The sequence below is a fragment of the Pogona vitticeps genome, chromosome 10 (genome assembly GCF_051106095.1).
Source record: "Pogona vitticeps strain Pit_001003342236 chromosome 10, PviZW2.1, whole genome shotgun sequence".
Taxonomy (NCBI): Eukaryota; Metazoa; Chordata; class Lepidosauria; order Squamata; family Agamidae; genus Pogona; species Pogona vitticeps.
In genome coordinates this window covers 23711149-23737364 of record NC_135792.1, presented here as the reverse complement: position 1 = coordinate 23737364, position 26216 = coordinate 23711149, and the positions used below count along the sequence as shown (strand labels likewise).

Below are 26216 nucleotides of genomic sequence, written 5' to 3'. Positions count from 1 at the left end.
AAGTTCAATGAACAATGAAATGTGGTTTATTAAAAATGCTTTTGATCTCTTATATTTGTTTGTTTGTTTGTTTGTTTGATTTATATCCCGCCCATCTGGTCTGGTCGACCACTCTGGGCGGCTTCCAATAAGGTGTATACGATAACACATAAGCATTTTACAAACAGTCCATAACACATACAATAATAATAAAACAAATAATAAATGAAAGAAAAAATAAAGAAAGAATTAAATATTGACAGGAGGGAAGGCCTGAACATACAACCATGTTTTTAGTTGACTGTTAAAAGTACCCAGCGTAGGGGCTGCACGAATAACTGGAGGAAGGTTATTCCAGAGGAGCCATCGCCGAGAAGGCCCGGTTTTGTGTCCTTTCCTTCCAGGCCTCCCTCGGCGTTAGGCTCCTCAGCCTCACCTCCTGGCTCATGCGGGTGATCCGGGTACATCTAGTTGGGAGCAGGCGTTCCGCCAAGTATCGAGGTCCTAAACCGTTTAGGGCCTTATATGTAAGCATTAACACTTTGAAGGCAATGCGGAAACGGATGGGCAGCCAGTGCAGCATGGCCAGAGTAGGAGAGATATGTTGGTATTTTCTCACTCTAGTAAGGAGTCTGGCCGCCGCATTCTGCACCACCTGAAGTTTCCGCATTCATAACAATGCTGAGAAGAACAGGAAGGTGATGAGATTGGTATTTATTCACCAGACACTAAGTGACAATTTTACCATTGTCAAATGTTGCCTGTGTCAAGACTAAATCACCTCCAAACATGAACCCAAATTACTCAAAGAAAGGATTGATAAACCACTTCTGAATACTGTACTTTATAGCTAGAAAATCTGAAGAAAGGTCAGCATAAGTCAACATCAATTTGAGGGGCATGCAATAATATTCTAGTGATATATAACAACTGGGAATCAGTAGATCTCCAGATAGCATTAGACCAGATCAGATAACATGGCTAATGGTGAAAGCTGACAGGAGTTGTAAATCAACAACATTTAGAGAAGCACATGTTCCCCCACCCAGCATTTCCACACAATGTTTTAAAATTTAGCCAGCTTCAGATGACTTGTATTCCTAAGAGATCTGTTTCTGAAACAAATTTGTTTCTTGGCCAGGAACTCCCAGAAATCCTGGCCAAGAAAGCTAGTGGTAAAGGCTTCCGGTAGTTTTAGTCCAAGAACACTGGGGCACCCAAGATTGGAAACCATTGGTCTAAATCAAAGCAGTATTTTTATTAGTGTATCATTCACTTATCACATGTGCATATCAACACAACAACTATCCCACCTCCCAAGATAAAAAAAATTAAAAAAATTAAACACATATACAGTACTTAATTTCATCCTCATAAAACTACTTACCGAAATATAGGAGTATGGCCAGGCTTTGGTTTGTTCCAGGTAAAGTGTGAAGGAACAGAAAGAAATTGGTCACCTGGCAAGTCTTTTTTTAATGTATGCTGAGATCCAGAGTTATCGTCTACAGCAGTTTCAAGGGACGGTGCTAAATTACCCTGTTCTTCAGAACAAAGCTCTATTTTTCCTGATATAATGGCAGTTTGATCCTCAGAGGTTTTTCTGGTTTTCAGAGGGATGTCAGTGTCTGCACAACACTGAAAAGGTGACAGGCCAGGTGTCAGACCATGGAGAGAAGAATTTAGCCATGTGTCTTCTGTTATACTTCCCCTGGGAGAATGTCCTGGTGATGGGGTTGGAGAATGGTGAGGGGAAAGGGAACCAATGTAACAGATCTCAGCACTAGAATGCCGACGTTTTCCACATGGTGATGTAGGCCTTGATGATGGTCTTGAGGTTGGTCTAGGGCTAAGCCAATTTTCATCTGTGATACTAGTCCTTGGAGAATGACAGGGAGATTGTCTAGGTGACAAAGTATGCCCAAATCCATATGATGCTTGCCAGGGTTCATCCACTGGGCAACCCCTTGGAGAACCTCCAGGAGATGCCAAAGGTGACCCAAGTGTAAATCGAGCAGCAGCTTCATTCAATTCTGAATCCACATCATCGTAAATATGAGAGATAGATTCACAAGAAGAGGCATCTGAGAACCAGCTCCGAGAAGAAATGCTGCTGGCAGGACTTGGACTAAGGGAAGATTCTCTGAAGGATGGCTCAAGAGGAAGGTACAAGTGGTCCCTTGAAGGCCGCTCCATATACTCATTTTGAGGGCCATTTGTGTGCAATTCATTTTCACTGGCTTCTATTCCTTGATGACAGTTAGGGGAAATAGATGTAATTTGAATACTGGGACACTCAAAGGGCTTAGGACCACCTAGAGGACTGTATTTGGATTCTGAGATATCACATTCTTCATAGCTTTTATGCAATCTATTAGGTGAAGACAAAGAAGGATGTGACTGAAACCCATGACAAGGGATACATATAGGATGATTTACAGATGATGTGTGGTCTACATTGAAGATACACACAGATGCACAATTGTTAGGTTCAAGATCTAAAAAAGAAAAACAGAGATTGACTCAGTATAACATGCGTACTTTAATCATTTCAGTGTTTTGCAACAGAAAACCTGTTGTGCTAGATACTTCTAACACTTGCATTGTGACAAAACACATTTATTTACATTAATTTGTATTACATTTGTAACCTGCCTCTTCAAAAAGTATCAGGGTGTGCTCAGAGTATTTCAAAACTTTAAACAATCACACCATATTAAAATGAGAAATTAAATTCAGGTGGCATGCAATGTGAAACAAAAGTAACATGAAAATCATTTCAAAATCAAAATTGTCTACAGATCAGGTATATTAGTAAAACACTAACTGGATCGGCACTTAGCATTTTTAGCTTGTGTAGAATTCTGATTTCACAGAAAGGAAATGGCCTGTCTATAAAGGAAGGTCCCTATTACCAAACCAAACAAAAACAAACAGCCTATGTATCACAGATTACAGAGACTAGCCTCTAAATTAAACTGAAACAGGAGCCTAACAGTACTAAGGTTTTTCCTCTAAAGGTTCCTGGCTCAGTAGAGACCACAACTAGTCAAGGACTTCAAGAAAACTAATCCAGTTCCTTAGGTTCATGTCAAAGACAGCAGCTTTTCAGCACATTACCAAAGAGAAGTTATACATATAAAGTCTTCCACGCCAAAAAAAAAAAAAAAAAAAAAAAAAAAAAAATTGCTTTGTCAAGGAAAGTAAGGGTGCAACTACATTGCCCAAATAATCTGAGTTGTGTTGGTGTATTATTACTGTATATGGATTCATGTCACAAGCTCTTTTTGTTGCTTTTCCTGTTCATGGGGCAGCCTCAATTGAAGCAGGCTGATTGGTGCAGGAAACTATACTGCTCTTTAAATGGGCTTAAACAAACCCGGAGTTGGCACTTTGATTTGCCCATGGGTCTGTCTTGATTACACTTGCATTCTGTCCCTGTCCATAATCATGTTGTCCAGAGTTAATTTTTTCCTCTTTCTGATTCTAAGTGACATAGTCCTGCATCAACAGGGCAGACAGAAAGACTCTAGTGCCTATGTAATGCAGAGCTGAAATCAAATGGTTTATTTAAAAAAATTAAAAGGAAAAAATTTCAAGCAGCAGGCATAGTTGCTGATTTCCCAATGTGACAGCATCCAGAACTTCAGACACATCACCAAGACATCAGCACAGGGAATGCCCTCGCACAGAGAATAAAACATGACTGTCCACACAACAAAAGCAGGTCAAAAAACAGCAAAAAGAGCAATATAATATAAACAACCTCACAATGGGTGTTCAAAAAGGAATGATTCCTTGAATAAAAATGCAAGTTAACAATTTGAATTTTTAAAATGGATTTTTTTATTATTAAAATAAATTCAACTATATAAATTCCACTCTGGTTTAAAACAAGAAGCAGATGATTCCAATCTTTCTGCCTTGTTTCTCTTGCAGCCATGATGGAGAACAAGGCAGAAATAGCCTGAATAGTCTCTTTACTCAATTCTGAACTGTGACTACATACAAACAAGGCCTGTAAATATACAGTTCAGTGAAAGAGAGGTTTGTAAGCAGTAGATTCAAACAAATCATGCCATTTTCATGAATAACTGCACCACTGGAATTTCACTGATTGCTGTTCACTAAACAATTCAAGCACTCACACAACACAGTTGAACATATTTATCCTTTGTTCCAATTTGTACACAGTAAGCAAGCCTTCACCTTAAGATCAAGATTTTCATCAGATATACCCTACCAACAATGCAGGTAAATATTTCTTCTACTACATCTGTATTCCCAAACAACATTCCAAAGTTTAAATGATTTGCACAGCAACCCTTACTAGCACAAACAACTATTTTACAACACATCTACATGACACTAACACAGAGGACAGCTTTGTGCAATTATAACAAGTTTTTCTCCCATTAAAACTGTGCTTTACTCAAGAATGGGAGTCTCAATCTAAGCTAAGCTTTCCACTGTTTGTGTGTATGCATCACAAGTAACACTCTGGTGGCAAAATGCACACCAAGAACAGTTTCATAGTCAGGATTTCTGGAAAACATAGCCTAAACTTTATATAGCTTTTTGCTTATTCACAACTGAATCATTACTAAGCATAAAAAGTTACAGATTTACAGATTTCAGATAAACATTAACAGTAAACACAACCCCTTCTAATCCTAATATGCAGTTATAAACAAGAACTCACCCCCACAAAAAGACTTACATAAATTCATGCTATAGATATACTGTACACTGTATCTGACACACTAGGTTTTACTCCAGCAAAGGACTCCCTGGCTTTTTAAATATATTTGCCAAATGCCAATTTCATACACCAAATGATGAACATTAAACTAAACCACCACCTCATTTGGCAAAGATCCTCCCTAAATACCACAACAGAAACTCCCAACAGAATATCTGCTCAAAGATACCAGGAAATTTGGTTTAGCTAGGCATCTTGAATACTTCAGATATGCAATGTGGCCCGTGTTTTTTTAATTTCTTGCAGTTATGAGAATGAGGAAAGAGGGGAGACATCAAAGGAATTCAAATAATGCTAATATTGCCCATTACTACTATCTCTGTACAAAATAATCAAGATTCTGGAAATCAAACGTGTGGTGTCTCAGCTTGTGATAGAGCTCTTAACAACTAAGCAGCAACAATCTTTCTTTAAATCAATAGGCTTAACCTCAGAATTAAAAAGTCTTTTACCAGCTACAAATTTAGGTGACTGCTGTTCTGTGCTATATACAGTAAGGACTTCTCATTTTGTCTTCAAGGATGACCTGGATGACCCACAAGTGTGCACATTTATTAAATTTATCTGCAGCTCTCTCTTAGTTGAGACACATTCCATGACTGCTACACTTTTCTTTCTGTTGTTGTTTAGTCATTAAGTCGTGTCCAACTCTTCATGACCCCATGTACCAGAGCACACCAGGCCCTCCTGTCTTCCACTGCCTCCCGGAGTTCAGTCAAATTCATGTTGGTAGCTTCGGTGACACTGTCCAACCATCTTGTCTTCTGTCATCCCCTTCTCCTCTTGCCCTCACACTTTCCCAACATCAGGGCCTTTTCCAGGGAGTCTTCTCTTCTTTCTCATGAGATGGCCAAAGCATTGGAGCCTCAGCTTCAGGATCTGTCCTTCCAGTGAGCACACAGGGTTGATTTCCTTCAGAATTGATAGGTTTGTTCTCCTTGCAGTCCAGGAGACTCTCAAGAGTCTCCTCCAGCACCACAATTCAAAAGCATCAATTCTTCAGTGGTCAGCCTTCTTTATGGCCCAGCTCTCACTTCCATACATCGCTACTGGAAAAATCATAGCTATGACAATGCGGACCTTTGTCAGAAAGGTGATGTCTCTGCTTTTTAAGATGATGTCTAGGTTTCTCATCACTTTCCCAAGAAGTTGTGTTGGTGTATTATTACTGTATATGGATTCAGGTATATGAAGCAGGTATATGTTAATTTCGTGGCTGCTTTCACTATCTGCAGTGATCATGGAGTCCAAAAAGGTAAAATCTATCACTGCCTCCATAACGTCCCCTTCAATTTGCAAGGAGGTGATGTGGCCAGTGGCCATGTTATTAGTTTGTTTTGTTTTGTTTTATGTTGAGCTTCAGGCCATTTTTTTCGCTCTCCTCTTTCGCCCTCATAAGAGGTTCTTTAATTCCTCCTCACTTTCTGCCATCAGAGTGGTATCATCGGCATATCTGTTGTTGATATTTTTTCCAGCAATCTTAATTCCGGCTTGGGATTCATCCAGCCTTTTCCATGATGTATTCTGCATATAAGTTAAATAAGAAGGGAGACAATATACAGCCTTGTCTTACTCCTTTCCCAATTTTGAACCAATCAGTTGTCCCATATCCAGTTCTAACTGTTGCTCCTTATGCCACATATAGATTTCTCAGGAGGTAGATAAGGTGGTCAAGCACTCCCATTTCTTTAAGGACTTGCCATAGTTTGTTGTGGTCGACACAGTCAAAGGCTTTTGCATAGTCAATGAAGCAGAAGTAGATGTTTTTCTGGACCTCTCTGGCTTTCTCCATAATCCAGCACATGTTGGCAATTTGGTCTCAAGTTCCTTTGCCCCTTCGAAATCCAGCTTGTACTTCTGAGAGTTCTCGGTCCACATACTGCTCAAGCCTACCTTGTAGGATTTTTAGCATAACCTTGCTAGCTTGTGAAATGAGTGCAATTGTACGATAGCTGGAGTGTTCTTTGGCACTGCCTTTCTTTGGGATTGGGATGTAGACTGATGTTTTCCAATCCTCTGACAACTGCTGTGTTTTCCAAACTGGCTGCCATATTGAGTGTAGCACCTTAACAACATCATCTTTTAAGATTCTAAATAGTTCAACTGGAATATCATCACCTCCACTGGTCTTGTTGTTACCCATGCTTTCTATATCTTTCTGATATACGGCTAATTGCCGCCCAGAGTAGATTTTGGTCTAGATGGGCGGGGTATAAATTTAATAAATAAATAAAATTGGTCACAAAGAAATCATCTCCATGTTTTTTCCTATATTATATATTCTATTACACCAATTCCGTGGAAATAAAAAGAGGGCCATGTGGTCAATACACAATACAAATGCTGGAGTAGGTGATACCTTTATAGACCACTAAAGAAATCATACAATCTGCTAGCTTTCATGGATCAGGACCCACTTCACCAGGCTTGCACTAGCGTCTTGTTAGTGCAAAGAACTTTTCAGTCCCAAAGGTTTCTGGCAGATGGATCTTACCAGGCCTGTTTCTTAGATTCAGGTTAAGAAAGATGAAAGCTGCACTGGAGGTGTGGTTTGAAAGTTACAGCTGAGGAAGCTGTTGATTGAGTATCATGTTTCAGTTCTTCAGGAATTAAGTGTTATCGTGTGCACCACACTGTGTGCAATGCTTTACATGCCACATTCTGACAATCAACATGACCACAATTCCCATTCTCAACTTGCCATTACACTGTCTCCATTCAGGGAACACTATTATAAATAATAATCATGTGCTGTCAAGATAATTCTGACTTTACAGTGACCCTTATCAACCTATAGTATAAGTGGTTTATCACTCCTTTCTTCTGGGAGCATCCTAGGACTGTACAGCTTACCCCAAGGCCACACATGCTGATTCTTCTCACAGAAGGCACAGTGGGGAATTGAACTTCCAATCTCTGGCTCTGCAGCCAAGTACCTAAATCACTGAGCACACTATTAATAAATATCAGTCAGAATGTTTGTTAATTTGCTCATATTTGAATATGATGTAAGCTAGCAATGTGAAGTGGTCCTCCAACTCAGTCCATGGCCAAATAAGGGTGCACAGGTAACTCATCTTGTGCCCTTTTTTGACACCAACCTGATCCTTGCCTGGGTCTTGTGCATTTCCAGATATCCATGAAAATCCCCTTCTCATGAGGGGGGAAGCTCTATTGGCTTACTTGGGATGGGGACTACACAGCACCATCAATTGTAGGAATGTGAAAGACAAGACAATTTACTTCTACTCACAGGCACTCTTCAAGCAATTGCGCAAAGATCAGCACGTGGTGGGATATGCACCATCTCTAAGAAGAAGGCAAGGGTTGAAGGGAGGAAGAAAGACAGGCCCTGACACACTAATTCTAGTCTGATCAACGACCATATAGAAGGAATGCAGGCATTCATACACAGTCACGCTCACTCAATCCTAGTTGTAAACCATTTTGCAAATTACCTAAGATAGATAACAAAGAGAATACTAGAACATAAATCCTAGCTAGCAGTGACAATATAACTCTTTCACTTCTTTCACTCTAGGCCTGATATACCTGACTGAAGTGCCTGTGAAAGAGAGATATATTGTGCAATGAGTTCAGCTTGAGTACTCCCTAGTGCCTCAGTATTTGGTGCCCCCAGGGAAGATCCTAGGCATTACTGGGGAGTTCAGCTTTCACTTGCCTTCTCTTCTAGCACCAGTAGCTTAGCCTCCTCCATTTCCTCAGTTCAACTCACTGGGCACATTTGGTTAAAAATCTTTTAAATCCAAAATTGGAATAGAAAAGATCCATGTAGTGCTGCTCCACCCTCTGGGCAACCAGGTGCTTTCTTCCTGTTAACCACATAAGTACCCCTGATTGAGTCTGTTTCTACACTTATAAGAAGACTGTGCGCATCCATAAAGCAGGCTATCATCTGCCAGAAATGATCTTCTTTATTCTGAACAGGACAAACAGTTCAATCTCAATGCCAAACAATGAATGAACATATATATGACATCACGATATATAGTTTTTAACAAGCAGCATATGAACATTTCAGCACCTTGTAACTCTCAGCACACAGTCTTAAAGTGGCTTACTCTTGAATGAAGTTTTCAAAATTGTATCCGTGTTAGCCCATGCAAGCATTTCAACAAAAAACACAAAATGAAACAAAAGCAAAAAAGACATTGTGACACCTTAAAGACTGCTATAACTGCTTACATTAAAATTAAGCAATTAAGTGTTGCAAAGGCTTTGTGTGTGTGTGTGTGTGTGTGTGTTTCTTCTTGAATGAAGGTATCTCAAATGAAGAATCGCCATGAAATTACTTAATTAATATGGCCAAGGGGTTCAGTTCTATCATTCATGGCCTGAATTGAGTCTATGGATTTATATGGCAGGTGTTCATTAACTTACCAACGCCAGATTATGTATCAGCTCTCCTTCATAAATGGTCATGGTAATTAAGTTAAATATATCATATCTTCTTTGTAATGATCACTAGTTATATTTCTTGCATTTCGTTCTCCCTTGATATCACTGATAACATTTCCCTAACCTCATTTCAGTTGTGTATGTGCATTTATCTGTCAAATCAAGAAAATATTCCATGCACATGATGAAATGGACTTCATAAAAATTTTTGCTGTAATAATATTTGTTTTTAAGGTGCCACAGGGCTGCATTTTTTAAACTCAACTGTGATTATTTCAGTCGCACCCAATATAAGGTAGGCATGTCAGACAGCGTTCAATCTGGTTTTCTTTTTTGACATACAGTTATGTTTGTTGGAATAATTTACCACACAGAACTTTAGCCATACAAACTTTCTCAACCAAAGTAACTCATCTTGTCCAGAAAACCGTTCTCTAAAGGGAAACACACATACCCAAAAAAAACTCCACTGAGACACTCTATTTCCCCTGCTCTGCACTTACATAGTGTTGTTATCTTGAATAAACTTGTTTAGGATAGCAAAACACAACCCTGTGTCTATCAGATAACTATCAAACAGCACAAGTTCCTTCTGGAATGCATCATTTCTAACATGTCTTTTGTTTTTCTGACAAAACTAGTCCCAATCATTGGCTTCAAAACAGCTTCAGCAGAAAGGACAGCAAAAGTCCTTCCTATTCTGATTTCTCCCTATGTTAATTGCAGCAGCCATCTTTTCAAAAGTTTTCCACCTTGATCACAGCAGCTGTCTTTTCTGATATTCCATAAGATAAGGCGGCTTTCTTCAGAAAAACCGAAGTCTTACTCACACAAGCAAACAAAAGAGAATTTTTTTTGCAAAACTGTAATACAGAAATAGAATTTGAGGGTCATATTGCTAAAAATATTAAGAATAATTCAAAATTAAAGTATGTCTAAGAAGGATAAGCAGACCACAGAGATGGCATAAATTCTCTGTGCCTGTTCTCTCTATGAACTATTTAGAGGAAAGAATATTTGTGCCAAAACAGACTCCCTTCTTAACGCAATCTAAAGAAATGAAGCTAAGAGCAATGGCAATAAGTAAGTTCTGAGCTTTAATGACGAACTAAAAATAATGTTGCTGGATCCAAACAGTATTCACCCAAATGTTCTTAAAGTACTGTACATGAATATGAAACTGCCAAAAGTGGCCTCTGTATTACTTTTGAGAAGACTGAAAAACAAGATGAGTCAGCTGCTAACATCTATTCCAGATAACCTGGCAGAAAAGTGTTACAGGTCAGATTGTCAAGCATATGAAGGGATCTCTTGTTGAAAATCCCTATGGCTTCTGCAAAAGTCAAGTCTTCTCTTGCTAACCACTTAAAAGTTCCCTGAGAGTGTGAGCAAGGATACAGATGGGGGTGACCAGAGAGACACTCTGTTGAAGTTCTGAAGGGCTTTTGACAAAATTCCCTAAGCACCTGAACAAATTTAGTAACAATAAGATAAGAGGAGAGACTTCCATAGACCACTAAGTGGTTAAAGAACAAGAAGGAAAAAGCAAAAATAAACTGACTTTCCGCAACTGAGAGATGTAAGAAGATGGGTTCCTAAAGACTCTCTGTACTGGGAGGGACCAGTGTTTTCAACTTCTTAGTGATTTATCTGGACTTAGGTGTGAATGCTAAGAGGGTCACAATGTATTCCATGGTCAAGGTCATTAGGAACAGGATCAAAAATAAAGCCACAAATACAAATGTGTGTTTTTACAAAAACTGACTGAAATCTAGTAGTAAGCTGCAACTAGAGTAGCTCCACTGAATCAGTTGGGATTCAACAAGTCAACTCCTTGGTAAATTCCACTGAATCAATGGGTCTATTCTAGTTATGACTACTGGATTTCAGCCACTGGATAATACCTGAAACGTTTTTTAGAATTCTGGTCACTAGATCTTAGGAAAGTATTGTAGAAATATACAGCGATACAATGAGAGGACAACTGTTGTTGCAGACTACGTGTGGGCTTCTCATAGCTGTCTGGTTGGCCTCCATGGAAAACAGGCTCTAATATGATCCCTCGGTGCTCTTCTTATGATCTTATTAAGCATCAGTCATCTGCTACTAGATAATTCATCTCTCTCACTTGGACTGACCATGTGATGACCTGCTCTTTTTTCACTGCACTGTATTGCTGCTCTGCTCCACATGTGACCCAAGTTCTTATCTTTAATTTCAAAGTTCTCTGTAGCTACCTGAGCCACGATCAAGTCGCCATTCTTATTTCTTCCTCATATCCCATTATTTCCTTTCCCATGACCACCCCTCCTCCACCTCAACATGAAGGCCTCTTGATGTCTTAATATAACACCAACCTCCTCCTACACAGCTCCTCCTGACTGGTACTTCCTCTCAGAAAACACACATTGCATTACTCATTAGCCGCTCTACAATAAAACCCCATGGCTTTGAATAGACTACATAGGTTTAACTGAGCTCACACAGTCATCTGGTTGTTCTCTTACTTTTTTCCTCCCTTCAGGGCACAAGATGCCCAAGACACATTTTACTTCTCATCATTTTAGAACTGAAGAGCTGGAAGGGGCCCTATGGATCACTGAGTCCAGACCTTTTCAAAGAGACACTGCAGGGAATTGAATTCCCAACCTCTGGCTCTATAGCCAGATTCCAAAAACACTGATCTATCTAGCAATTATTTTGGTTATTTATTTATTTATTTGTTCGATTTATATCCCACCCATCTGGTATATTCTACCACTCTCTGTAAACTCCCATGTGCATTGATGAAACTACTTAAAAGGTTTAATGGCCATTTTGAAATACTGTATGTGCATTTTCAACTCTAGATGAAGAGAAGCCTCCCCCTATCCAGATGTAGGCAACTATGGGCTTACAGATGCTGTTAAGACAGCAACTCTCACCATCCCACATTATAGGTTATGTCAGCTGCTGCTGAAGTATATCTGGAGGGCCACAATATGCCATTTCTGCTCTAATTCAGTGATTGCTCTAGCTTTTTTATTTCATTAGGGAACCCATTTGCCAAAGAACAATTTCATTCACCAAAAGACCTTGGCCCTCCAACTCAATCATCTGCACAACAGCCAAAGCCAATACCTAACTGCTAAAATGGAATTCCAAAAGCATGTTAATGCTGCCAGCAGAGCAAGAGACACAACAACTGAACTAGAGAAAAGAGAGAATATCCTTTGGCCACCAAGTAAAAGTCATTGCCATGAAAAAGTCACCACACAACCAGAAAAAGTTTGAAACATTGTGTAATTTGTGAATCTGAATGGCTAAAAGGCTGTTTCTTATTCGTGTCTAGGCCTACATATAATAATACCATAGTATTACTTTTGTTTGTAAAGTGTTATTCTCCACATTTCACTATGTAGCCTATGGTGTGTATGGCAAGGTAAATACTTTAACATAAAATATTCCTGTCACAGGATACATGCTGGAATTGTCACTACCTTCTCAAACAGGGATAACAGATTACAGCCCCAATAAATCTCTCAACCAATCAATAATTTTGGCTTGTAAATGGCCACTTTTGGTCTTCTAAAAAAGACCCCATGATTGTGGGGAGGCAAAATATGGCAGAATTATCACTGCAATCAACTTGTGGGTGTGTCCAGCTTTCGAGGGAGAAAAAACTGGGAAGATGGCAGGGAGCCATGAGAGCTACATGTAAGCTACATAAGCTGCAACCTTCCCATCCATGTTCTACAGTGGCTGTATCTCTGGGGGTAAAGTTTTGCCTAGTCCAAACACACACACACCATAGTTGTCTATTTTGTATATTTAAAAGTATCTCATTTCAGCTCTATGACAGCTCTATATAAGAGAGCTGTCATAATCTGAAATGAGATACTTTTAAATATACAAAGTAGACCGGGATGTCTACGTATATACATATTTTAAAAAACTGTTTTCAGAATCATTTCTATAGATTTGTTTCTTCTTTGTATTAAAAATATACAAATACACAATAAACTCATGATTCCATGCCTTTCAAATTTCAAGAAATTTTCTATCTTTCAGAGACGCCTGAACATTTCTCCTAAGAAAATGTCAACTACTACTTTTCATATGTAGCACTTTTCTCCATTCTGATACGTTGATCAGTATCCTTTTCCTGCAGATATAAGGTAAAGTTATGTCAGTGCAAATGTGCCAGATGGTATGCTCAGCAACAAGGAATTGCACTATTGGTCACACATCCCCCACATGATCAATTGTACAATCCATCAGAGGAAGGGCTTTGGGGATAACACGTCTACCTTGTCACTTGCACAATTACTGTGTATGTAACCATGAGTTGTATGTGTGTAGTTGCAGAATAGGATTTTGGTCACTCACTTTTTGCATAAATGCTTATATGTACAAGAAGAAAACCTTGCAGTAGCAGCCACCAATAATAGATTAGTGATCAATTAACAGATTAGTCAGTTCTGAGCAATTCATTTCAAGCAGTTATCTGCAAAAAGGGTTATGTACAGTACAATGGAAAAGCTTGCAATACCATGTTTTCTCATCACTAACACCTTGTGAAATGTTTTGTCCCCTCTTGGACTAAAAGTGTTGAACCCTCAAGAAGCAGTTAAAAATGCACTTCCATAAATAATGGTTCGAATTCTGCAAACCATCTTTATATATAAACAGCTTAGGCTATTTTAGTGTCAGCCCTGTTTTTATTAGCAGTCTCACATCAGCAGTACTGGCAGCAATGGGACACACTGCATATACCAGTTTTTAACTCTGGATTTGGTACTGCTAGATTACTACAGCCGCCTGGTTTTAGCTACAAACACATATTTTGCTGTCAATAATCATATTTTGTAAGAATGCTACATTTAGCAAGAACAACACTTAAGGTTTGGTAGCACCAGAAATGAGAAAAGTGATAGGATCACAGGGCCTAGAGATTTGCAAAAATTGAAGCCCAGCAGCCTGAAAGATGCTGTTTTCTGGGAGTTTACATCTTTACTATAAGCCAGTCCCTAAGTTCATATGTAAGTCTGCCAAGTTACAACTAGAGTAAGCCCATTTGAATCAATGCAACTTATAGATTTGACTTATCAACCCCACTGCTTGAATGGACCTACTTTAATGCAACTTACTATATTAAGCAACAAGATTTCAGCCAATATGAAAAATAAAAATGTATTTGTGGCACAGGAAATCTATCATGCAGCAAAGTACTAGAATACAACAAAGCAAAATGCCACATGAAGAAGAGACAGATTGCCTCAATACAGCAAGCCACAGCTTTGAGTTTGCAAGAGTTGTAGAAGGTACAGTACTTTGTGGGAGTCAGTAATTCATAAGGTCACAATAAATCTGAGTATGCCAGATGACTAACACACTGGATTTCAATGAATTATAAATATTGCAGGTACTTAAGACAGCCTTCCAAATAAGCCAACAGAAATACAAAACATCACTTCACCCTTTTTCCAGCTACTGATCTATTTATTTTATTTATTTATTTATTTATTTCATTTCTATCCCGCCTATCTGGCCAAATTCGACCACTCTAGGCGGCTATTTACTGAGATGAATAAGTTATATGACACATAAGCAATCTAGGACTAGTCTCTCCCAACTTTGAAAGATTGCCATCCCTCATTATCATCTGAAGATAATTATTACCAATCACAACAACCTGATACAGCTGTCTGAAAGTCTTCTTAAGATTAATACGTACAATTGAAAAGAAAGGTGAAATCTAGTAAGTTCACTATGCTGAAGCAGCTCCTCTGATCAAGAAAAGTAAACCAGTTTTTAAATCAGTTTTCCTTGGTATACTTTGAAAAATTTGAAAGTGATTTCTTTCCAAAATGGTATCTGAAAACTGTTCTGCATTCTACATTCACGTTACTATTTCACACTAATTTTCACTTATTGCTTTCGGAAGACTTTAAAGCTTATGTCTTAGAAATTCACTAAGTCTTTAAGCCACAAAAATGAATAGTAGAAATGAGAATAAGAATGTAATATAAGATAATTTTTAATGAACTGCTGAGTAGCTCAGTGGTTTAGATGCCTAGCTGTAGAGTCAAGAGGCTGGGAGTTCAATTTCCCACTGTGCCTCCTCAACAGGAGTTGGACTTGATGACCCATAAGACCCCTTCCAGCTCTACAGATGATTTTATTTCTTAGGAACAGGCAATCAAACATTTACCAGCTCCTTACAGCACCATTCTAAAGATGTCTGCCCAAAAGAAAATGCCCACATACCTTGCTTACTCCCAGATGTGTGGGAACAGAATTGAAGTATCACAGAAGCATAAAGACGAGTTAGCTGTGTTATCATTTTTATCAGAAGTTTTAAAATAGCAGTCAAGTTATTGAACTCCCTGGCAAAAAAATGAAAACTTTTCTAAGGTAGGAAACAATCTAAAAATATGCTTATGTACTATGAAAATCTGTGCAAGTATTTATCAGTGATTTACGTCACTGCAAAAAGTTAAATAGTAGTGGGGGGTTGTGGGTTGTTTTTTTTACTAATAGCCCAAACAATTTGCACATACATTTTATGAACCATTTTTTTCAAGTTTTCATTCAACTATGGATTTTTTTCTCTCTTATACAATTGTATTTATGAATATCTAAATGAAAATGTGGATGCAACTGGAAACATAATTTTATTATACACTGATATGCCAGGAAAGAATTTTCTGTTATCTGATAATTAAAATTTCATTTTTATAAAATTATGTAAGAACCTAGTATTATATACATTTCTCATTTTTCTAGTTTTTCCAGTCAAATGAAGGCTTTACATCCAAGAACACAGAAAATTCTCAGTTTCACATGAAACCCCTTACTGCATCAAGGAAATACAAATCCCTTTAATTTAAGATATGCAACATCTTTGTATTTCAGATCACCACGTATAGAAATGAAAGCTGGACAGTAAAAAAAAAATCTGACAAATAAAAAATTGATCCATTTGAAATATAGCGTTGGAGGAGAGCTTTGTAGGCACTCAGGACTGCCAGAAAGATGAATAAGTGGGCACTAGATAAAATCAAGTATGAAAGGTCTATGGAGGCAAAAAGGATGAAACTATGGCTGTCCAATTTTGGACACATCTAGAGAAGGCAAGATTCTCTGGAATAGACAATAATACTGGGAAAGGTTGAAGAGAGCAGGAAAAGAGGATGACCAAATAAGAACTTGGGAACTAAGGAAGCCAATGTCTTGAGGCTGCAAGAGCTGAGCAGGGCTATTGAGGACAGGGCATTTTGAAAATCATATGTCCGCATAAGTGAGAGATGATGGTACATAACAACAACATGGAGTGGGGGGAAGGGAGAAAGACTACAGAAAGCTAGGCAAGCATTTTAGCATCTGTTTTCCCAATATCTGCCTCAAGGCATTTATCCTGTTCTACAGCAAAATCATATAGGAAGTAACTGCTCTGGAATTTTTTTATCTGTTCTGCGGAAATTAGTAGAATAATTTATTGTCAAGCCAGCAATTGCCTGCAACTTTTTTGAACTATGGCTTTAATGCAAGCCACATAAATGATACAAGCCATTCTATAGCAATAATTTCTTACAGAGAACAGGGAAACATGTACTACTATAATAAACATTTTAAGGAAATTTTGAATAACATAAAAAATTATTTCCTAAGTTCTCCTTCAGCAGTAACCTATCTGAAAGGCCCATTATGTTTAGGCAGATACTAAGCAAAATACTTCAGTCTCAGTTCCTTCACACATGTATTGCTGTTTGTTTGTTTTAGCAAGAGGCAAGGTTTGTTTACAATTAACAAAAGTGTGGTGAGACCATGCTGTGATTGTTTCTCCAAAGCACTTCCTTTAGAATCAGAGACCTTCTCAGAATACTGGATAGGGGAAAGAACAGATGCCACTACTAAACCCAACTGATCTTATCTACTCCCCACCCCACTTTCTCCAGAGGAACCAAAACAATTTTTTACTTCCCAGAAGACAATCTGATAAATTATAACCATTCCATATCTACAATACACAGCTTGGTTACTTAGGAAATCAGCTGGCAGTGGGTTCAATTTTCTTGCAATACAAATGCAGTGTCATCTGTTGCTGCTGCTTAGATTTGTAATTTAATATCATTTTGTTTGTAAGCCACTTCAAACACAGATTTTTAAAAGTTTTTTTAACAGACACCCCCCTATCTCCAATATCTATAGATTTTCTTAACTGATTATTTGCAGCTTCTAAAATCTATACATATAAACAAATCTATACATGCAACACACTTCTACTATCTTCCCTAAAAACACTGAAGAGAGAACCATCATAACCAAGTCGCTACCTCGAAGTTCACTAAATTCACCTACTACATCACAGACCAACAAACTGAATGTCAGCAAGGTCCTAATTTTGAAACATTTCTAAATGAAAGCATGATTTAATATCACTCCACAAAAGCACCAAAAGCTCTAACAAAATCCAACTGAAAAAATCTATAGCTCATATTGCACTCCCTGCCCCCAGGTAAACTTGCTCGATCACTGAAGAAATACCCTGAATGCTCCATATCCACAAACATATACAGTACACACATTCACATGTAAAGACTATCCCAGACTCAACTGCTTGGAAAAATGATAAGTGTTCTCAATCTAGTCATCTTTTTTACAGTTCAGCCTACCACTGGAAAGCTTTAAAAGCACTAGGAATCTCCAGACAACACTGACAGTTCATGTTCTTGTGTGCAGCAAAGTGCACAATTCAATCCATGACAGTTAAGAGGATGTCAGGTGACAAGGCTGGGAAAAGCCCCTGGCTTGGGACCTTAGACAGCCTTTATCAGTCAGATTCAGCAATACTAGATGAAATGGATCCGTGCTCGAATTCTGTGGCTGAAATTGTGTTGCTTAGTGTAGCAACTCACAACTAGAGTAGGCCCATAGAATCAGTGGGGATTTGGTGTGTCAAATATTACATAAGCTCCACTAATTCAATGGGCCCATTCTAGTTCTGATTTACTATACCATGTAGCAGGATTTCAATCAATACTGTATAAGTAAACGTTTTAGGTTTGGAACACAGAAGGTCTTAGCAGCTCCACAGAACCTAGAACCTGTCCACGAAGCCCCACATTAAAATAAAATACAGTGGTGCCTCGCTTAATGATGATAATTGGTTCCCAAAAAATCACTGTTAAGCGAAACACGGTTTCCCACAGAAATGCATTGAAAACTGGATAATCCATTCCAAGGGGAACGGACTGCCGTCCTTAAGCGAAAATCGCCATAGGAAACATCGCTAAGCGCAACACGGTTCCCCAATTGAAATGCATTGAAACCTATTCAATGCATCTCAATGGGGGGGAAAATTACAACAAATTTAAAAAGAGTCGGAACAAAGTCAAATTAGTTTAACAAGGGGTTTATTAAGTGCACTTATGATTTCAAGCATTCTAGACATTTTAAAACATTTTTAAACATTTAAAAAACAGCGAACAGGAGGCTGTCAAAACCATCGTTAAGCGAAACAGGGGGACCCAAACTGTCATCGCTATGCGAAGCATGGTCCCAAACATCACTATGCGAAAATCGCCCATAGGAACCATTGTTAAACAGAGCGCAAGATCACTTCGAAAAAGTCATCGCTAAGCGATTTCATCGTTAAACGAAGCAATCGCTAAGTGAGGCACCACTGTAGCTAGTCTTTAAGGTGCCACATATTTGTGTTTTTTTTATTTGGGTTTGTTTGGATATTGCCTGCTGTTCTTGCACAGACTAATACAGCTACCTTTTCTAGAACCTAGAAGGAAACACATTCGCTCTTAGGAAAGGCCCCAAAGTGCCAATATCTCATGGCCCTGTCTTCTGTCTGCTTAGAATCTAAATAAAGAATCAAGAATGTCATCTCCATCTGGAACCTGGAGGACTCAGAGCCTGATCCTATGTCCATCAAAGCAAGCCTCAACTTATCACATCAATTTTTCACCATCTATGAAAGAGTATTTCACATGGAAGCATCTGGGGTTCTATAAGAACAGTGTGAAGGTCAGTAAGATTTTTCTTCCAACCAAACTGGCCATCCAATAACTATTTACAATTTGCTAGAACTAGTCCATAAGCATGTATAACAATAAACCTTGATTCTAAACATTTTTACCACCATAAACCACTCATCAAATCAACCTATGAAAAATTTCAGCCTGTAATAATGTACACCTTGTACTCTCCAGAGTGGTGCATGTGAAAATTGTTAGATCAATAATATTTCCAAGGGGAATGTGTATAGCGTTTAGAGCAGCCATATGTCCCAAGCCATGCATGCTTCTCCTGAAGCACGCTGCAAATGGGACTTTACCCAGCATAAACATGCAGAAGACTTCCTATATCCATCTACAAACAAGTTGGCTCACTTGAACTTTTCAAAACAAGCAGCAATGGAGGCACGAGCACCTTAAAAGAAACCTTGCTGTCATTTCCTTCCAAGCTTTACCTGAAAGCAACACCCCTGAGCTTAGCAGAGCTTCACAGCTGCCAGCTAGCCCTGCACAGCCCAGCACGATGCAGGGGATCAATTAAAACACGGGCTTTGCTGGGGGCCTAAAACTTAGGGGCTGCTTTTTAAATCCCTGGGTTGGGGAGAACTTTGCAGCTCGAAAGCAGGTCACAACTCTATGCGAACATTACTTTTTTCTTCTTTTTAACGGGAGGGGATCACTTTTTTTGGAACCAGCTATGCTACCTGGGGGAATCTGAGGAGTGTTCGTCCTGACCCCCCCCCCCCTCCGCGCACAAAAAGGAACGTTTCCAAGCTGTGGGTTGATTTTTCCTCCCTGTGTTCTGTATCTGAAGAAAGGAAGGGGAAAGGAACAGAGGTCTGAGGAATAGGAGTTCCCTCCCCGCAAAAGTAACTACGTTCCAGACTCTGGGGTCGTTCTTCTCCCAGGGTTCAGTAACTTGGACAAAGAAGGGGGAAGGAACGAAATTCTGAGGAACAGGAGTTCCCTCCACCTCAAAAGTAACTACGTTCCAGACTCTGGGGTCGTTCTTCCCGCTGGGGTTCAGTAACTTGGAGAAGGAAGGGGGAGGAACGAAAGTTTGAGGAATAGGAGTTCCCTGCCCCTCAAAAGTAACTACGCTCCAGACTCTGGGGTCGTTCTTCTCCGGGTATTCCGACGGGGAGCGGGAACGAGAGAGGCCGGGAGATGGGGTGGGGGAGGCGGCCCACCCGACCGAAGCTGCCTCGGCCCGGCAGGCGGGCGGGCAGACGAGACGCACCTGCTGCTGCTGCTGCTGCTGAGGCGGCGGAAGGCCCGAGTGGCGTCGCCGACGAAGACCCGGGCGACGACGACGAGGACGGCGGCTGCGGCTGAGGCGGGTGTTGGGGCTGAGGCGGCCGCTGAGGCTGAGGCGGGCCCGGGCCGGGTTGGTGCCCGTCCTCGCCGAAGAGGAGCCTGAAGTCGAACTCGTCGTGGGCTCCGCCACAGTTTGCCGCAGTCATGGAGGGGGCCTGCGTGAGGGGAGCCCCGGCGCCGCGGACCCCGGGCAGGGCGCCGCTGGGCTGAGGCGACCGGAGAAGGGAAGGGTGAAAAAAGGAGGGAAAAGGAGGCGGCGGCGGCGCTGCCCCTCGGCGGCCGGGCTAAAAAGAGGCACCCGCGGCGGCCCCTCGTCTCCGGTCCCGGTCGTCGTCGTCGTCGCCGTCGTCCCCTCAGCGCCTCAGCGCCCGTCTGTCACTCACAACTGCCGGAGGTGGGGGGAGGGGGAGAGGGGAGGAGGGCCGTCAGTAACCGGGCCCCGAGGCCCCGCCCCTCCGACGCCCCGCCCCTTCCCCTTGACTGACTCGACGGGGCAGGGCGCACCCTCCGGCTCTTTCGGCTTGGCCTCTTTTTTTTTTTTCCCTCTCCGCCCCGCCCCCGCCAATTCCCGCCTCGAGTTCTCATTGGCTGGCAAAGAGGATCCCGCACGGCCCGCGCTACCCTCCACGTCCGGTTCCCATATAGGACCGCTCGGCAATAAGTTTTGCTGGCGGGCTGTGGAAAGGGAGGGCAGGATGGTGGCCCTGCCCCAATATAGCCCCCCTTTTTGGGGGGGGGGGTTCTCTTGTTATTTCAGAGACTGGCATCAGGATGGGAGCCAGAGTTTGCAGGAATTCTGCCCTTTGCTCGCTATGGATTCTCAGAGGGGAGAATTTAAATGTACTTCCAAAACCATTGGCCATCTACAGGAGGGGAAAGATGCCTCCCTCTTCACCAAGGAAGCTTGGCTGCAAAAGGTTCTACACATCACAAGTCATCAGAACCTTATACATCATCCTAAGTATTTTACAAGGGGTCCCAGACCCCCCCCCAACGACGTTGCAAAAAATGCAAATTCATTTGGGAGTCACAAGTAGTCGAAACTTTTTATTGTATTTTAATTCTTGTAAGCCGCCCAGAGACCTTTGGGTAGTGTGGGCGGCATATAAGTTAAATAAATAAATAAAATAATTAATTAATAAACCACCTCTGAGAATTTTTCAGCCTGGAAAAGCCTGGAAAGATTTGCAAAAAGTCAGCATTGACTTAAGGGCATCTGATTATTATGGAACATAGTAACCAATACTATATTTTGGTCTAAAGAAGTGATAGATTTAAGGGAAGGGAAAAAAACTCAAGACTTTATATACACCAAAGAACAAGACAAGCCTCGCTAGTAGTTTTCACAGTGTGCTGCGATCGCCTTCCCTCGATCTGAACCCTTGCTTTCAGGTCGGCGTGTGCGTTATTTGCCTTGACCTCTACGCACTTCCACCTCTCTCTCCAGGAAGACTTCAACGAAAGGCGGAAGTCGGGGATGAAACCACAGCGGACCAACCTCTTTGGTGTCAGCTTGGCTCCGCCCTCCCAGCCCCGCCCTATCGATTCCTGTGCCTCAATGGCTGGCGTAGGCCCCGCCTCGCCTGACGTCACGGCTCCGGCCGCCAAAGGCTTCCTATAGACCTCGCATTTCACCCAGCCCCGCCCACCGGCTCGTCCTCCCACCCGCCCCCTTTTTGTCCTCCTGCTCGCTTTCCCCCCCTCCCTTCCGTCTACGTTTCCCTGCACGAGCTCAGCTTGTTTGTCTGATGACGTGAAAGGACTAGAACGTTTCACCTCCTGACTAAAAGGGGGCGGGGAGGCTTCGAGTCACGTGGCACAGGGTCTGGCCTTTCTTCCTCCCCCCCCCTCACATCATCTAGCTTGCTGGGAAGTGTAGTTTAGGCAGAGATTTTTTTTGTTGCTCCCTTGGAGATCTGCTATCTTATAAATACAAGATTAGTTATGTGTCTGAATGCATTATTTACTTTATTTATTTATTTATCCTTAAGTGTTCAATAAGATACCCACTTTATTTATTTATTTATTTATTTATTTATTTTTATTTATTTATCCTTAAGTGTTCAATAGGATACCCACTTTATTTATTTATTTATTTATTTTTATTTATCTATTTATCCTTAAGTGTTCAATACGATACCCACTTTATTTATTTATTTATTTATTTTTATTTATCTATTTATCCTTAAGTGTTCAATACGATACCCACTTTATTTATTTATTTATTTATTTATTTATTTATTTATTTATTTATTTATTTATTTATTTATTTTTATCCTTAAGTGTTCAATAGGATACCCACTCCCTATTTTATTTTCACAGCAACACAGTAAGGTAGAACTAGGCAAAGAAGAGAGCTCCCCAATTCCTGCATGATGCTCTCTCTCTCTTGTAGTGAAGCCATGGTTAGACTCTGGGCTGTCTTAAGTCAAACCAGCTAACATTAAAAAATAAGAATTTTTTCTCCCATAGGAAGAAGAGAGGCAGAGGTGCTTCTGAGATTGTACAGATTGGGGTTTTTTTTTCCTGCTTTCTTAGTTTCCTAAGCATATTTAAAACAAGTACATTCAGCAAGGTTGTGTGCAATTTACTAGGAAAGAGGACTGGCACTCACAGAGCAGAGCTGCCAAATAGTATAGCTACTGCCTGGGGGTTATGGAAAAGTTATTTCTGGGGGGCTACAATTGCATGAATCTCCCAGCATCTGTCTTGTTCTGGGGATTTCTGGAATAATTTTCCCTACCACTACCAAGGGAAAAAGACTCGTAACTTTCTGTGTTCAGAAATCTTTTGGAACATTTCCTCCGTCTGCCCACCTGAACTGTCATTTGTTTTGCTTTCTTTTACCAGAGTCTGGCTAATGAACATCAAGGTTCTGAAAAAAAAGAGCAGAGGACATTTCTGCAAGTCAAAAGTGTCCCCACCATAGGTTGAAGGTTTTGGCATTCCAGCTTGAATCCTGGAACCTCCAAGCTACCCTCTCGGATCTTTTCTCACTCCACAGGACCTCATCGTCAGAAGAAGGGGTGACAACATGACACACTGGCTGCATAGTTCATGTTTAATGACTTCTGCCCTCTCTAAGAACAAAGTCTGATGAACTACAACTTTGAAATACTCCTTTTTGGACTACAACTCCCATAGTACTTCTGCTAGCTGATGGGTTCTGGAAATTCTAAGCTTTCATTTAGCAAATATGTCTTCAAGTCAAATTCTGACTTACAGCAGCCCCTTTTCAGGGTCTTCCAGGTCGAGAATACACAGAAGTGATATTCCATTCCCTTCTTCTCTAGGGGATGTTCTGGGACTGCGTCGGTGGTCCAAAGTCACACAAGCTGGCCCGACTCGCAGGAGGCAGCGTGGGGGAATCAAACCTCTAACCTCTGGCTCAGCAGCCAGATATCTAGACCACTGAGCTATCCAGCCAGCTAACAGACAAACATGCTAAATGCCATCTTAAAAAGCCAGGCTGCAGAGATGGGGCACAGGGAAGATAACTTCTATGATGGGGCTATGTGCGAATGTGTGACTTGTCCCTATGAATTCCAAAACCATGCAATAATATTGCTATTACCTGTTATCAAGTCACCTCCAACTTATTGCAAAGCTATGAATGAATGAGTGACCCACTCACCCACCCACCCAAATGTTCTGCCCTCAAAAGCCTTGATCAGTTCTTGTAAAGTCAAAGCAAATGCTTCTGTTATGGAATCAGTCCACCTCCTATTTGGTCTTCCTGTTTTCCTGCTGCCTTCAACTTTTCCTCGCATGATTGTCTTTTTCCACTCATCATAGGCTGCAGTGTTACAAGGGGCACCTGTATGTTTTTTTAACAGACATACTTGAGGGGTGGAATTTAACAGTTAAGATGTCCAAAATGTGTATTTTTTTTACTTCAACAGGGTTTCCAGTCAAAGCCCCACTTCATGCTCAGCCTGCCCTTGCAGACCTTTTTATAACATCTCACAAGGTTTCAAGTTCTTAAGAAGAGGACACACATGAAGAGCCCAGGGCAGTTGTGTCAAGTGACCCAGGAATGTTTACCTGTTTTACCACTCCATTGTTCCAACTGTTCCACTATGACAGCACTTTAGCAGATCATTAATATTTTTTGGTTTTAAAGAAAAGGGAGCAGGTGGCAACACAGGGACGTGCAGTTAAAGGGTCAAAAATGTAATTTGTCTGTATTATTTGTCTAATTTATGCCGCAGTTTTTCTGTAATTTGTCTAATTTATGCCACAATCCTTTCATTTTAAGATAATTAATTTTTCGTAAAGGTGTTTTCTGCCAGGATTACAAATCAGGAGTGGCTGGGATAAGAAATGGTTTTAAAAGCTAAGAGGCAGCATCAAAATTCTGAAATATTATTCTCTTTGGCAGGAAGAAGAGCTGTCTCTGGCTGAAAAGATCCGGTGTCCTGCCACCAGCACTCCATGAGATCTTTCTAAAATATACACAATATTTTAATATGCAGACCTTAGCATCATTTCCGTCATTCTGTGTTCATGCCCATAAGCCTGACTATGAATTAATATTGTATGAATCACATTTCAATTCTGTTCTTAGAAAGCTCTTTTTAAAAGGGCCTTAAGCTTCAGGAAAAGTAATTTTGCTGGCAAAACAAAAGCATAAATATTCCTTTGTTGATTTATGCCATGCAATGTGATACTTAGATATGGACTGTAAGAACAGCTGCCATATCATTTAACAGCAAAAGGAACTGGATTAATTAAAATGGGGCTGCTTAGGCTGTTGAAAGACATGATGTATCCGCATGCGGCCGCAAAGTGATTACAGCTTGGCTGGAGATGAGAAACAGCTCTATCGGCAACTTCGGAGTAATCTTATTGAAATTGATTTTCATTTCCCCCCCTCCCTTGTTGCAATAGAGAAAAGGGGTAGAGGAAGGAGCACAAAGTCATGAGATTTAGAGCCCAGTTCCCTGCACAACTTGGAAAAAGTTACCTTTTTTGGCCCACAACTCTCCAAATCCTAGCCAGAGTTTGACGGTTGACTGGAAACGGCAGCATATTTTAAGGACTGATCCCACTTCAATTGTTGATAACACTAGTCATCCACTAATTATTTTGTAGGGATATAACTATTCTGTGGTTACGTTCAAACAGTACCAGTGGGGTAACTATTGCTATCAAGAGGGACCAGACCTGGAAAATCTTGCTGGTTTCAGCCACGACTGTCAAAATCATCTCGCTAACGTAGCCAGTATTTGGAGAGGCGTGGTCCGAAAAAAGGAACTTCTCCAAGCTGTGAATGGGACCGTGCACTAGATCCGCAGCCCAAGGCTATGAAGCCCTTTGGCTCCTAAGAGTCTTGGTCTCTACCATGTCTCGTCTCGGTGCTCCTGAAGGCATCCTAAGGTCTAGCCCCCTCCCCTCATGATCCCAGCAGAGAAAGAGGACCTCCACTTTCACTTTTAGATGGGCCTTTGCCCATCTGGGTCATAACCCACTATGTAATAAAGATAATTTCCTGCCCCACCTACCCGGTGATAATCTGAAAGGACATGCCTTACACAGAATCTTCCAGATACAATGAGCACATGTCACAAATTCCAAGATGGCAGCTTTCATCGCTCCTGGATCCTCATGTCAGCACAGAGAAATATCCAAGCTGATTAGCAAACACTGGCGAGATCGTGTTTGGCAACCGTGTTTTGATTCAGTTTCCATTGCGATTCCAGGAAAAAAAACTGGGCGTTCCTAAGCTC

At 40.7% G+C, this 26216-nt stretch overlaps 1 protein-coding gene across 2 annotated transcripts in view; it reads right to left on the bottom strand.

The window, feature by feature from the left end:
• The window catches only part of NFATC3 (nuclear factor of activated T cells 3), a 62819-nt gene extending 41834 nt beyond the window's left edge, over positions 1-20985 (bottom strand). Inside the window, exons 1-2 of one of the 2 annotated variants that reach the window (XM_072980643.2) lie at positions 20411-20985; positions 1367-2477 (exon numbers count right to left, since the gene is read on the bottom strand). In XM_072980643.2, the coding sequence (XP_072836744.2) occupies positions 1367-2477; positions 20411-20633 (1334 nt within the window). In that variant the 5' untranslated portion in view covers positions 20634-20985. The remainder of the gene's footprint in view (positions 1-1366; positions 2478-20410) is intronic. The other variant, XM_072980642.2, reaches the window with a different exon arrangement.
• Between the last annotated feature and the right edge of the window lie 5231 nt (positions 20986-26216).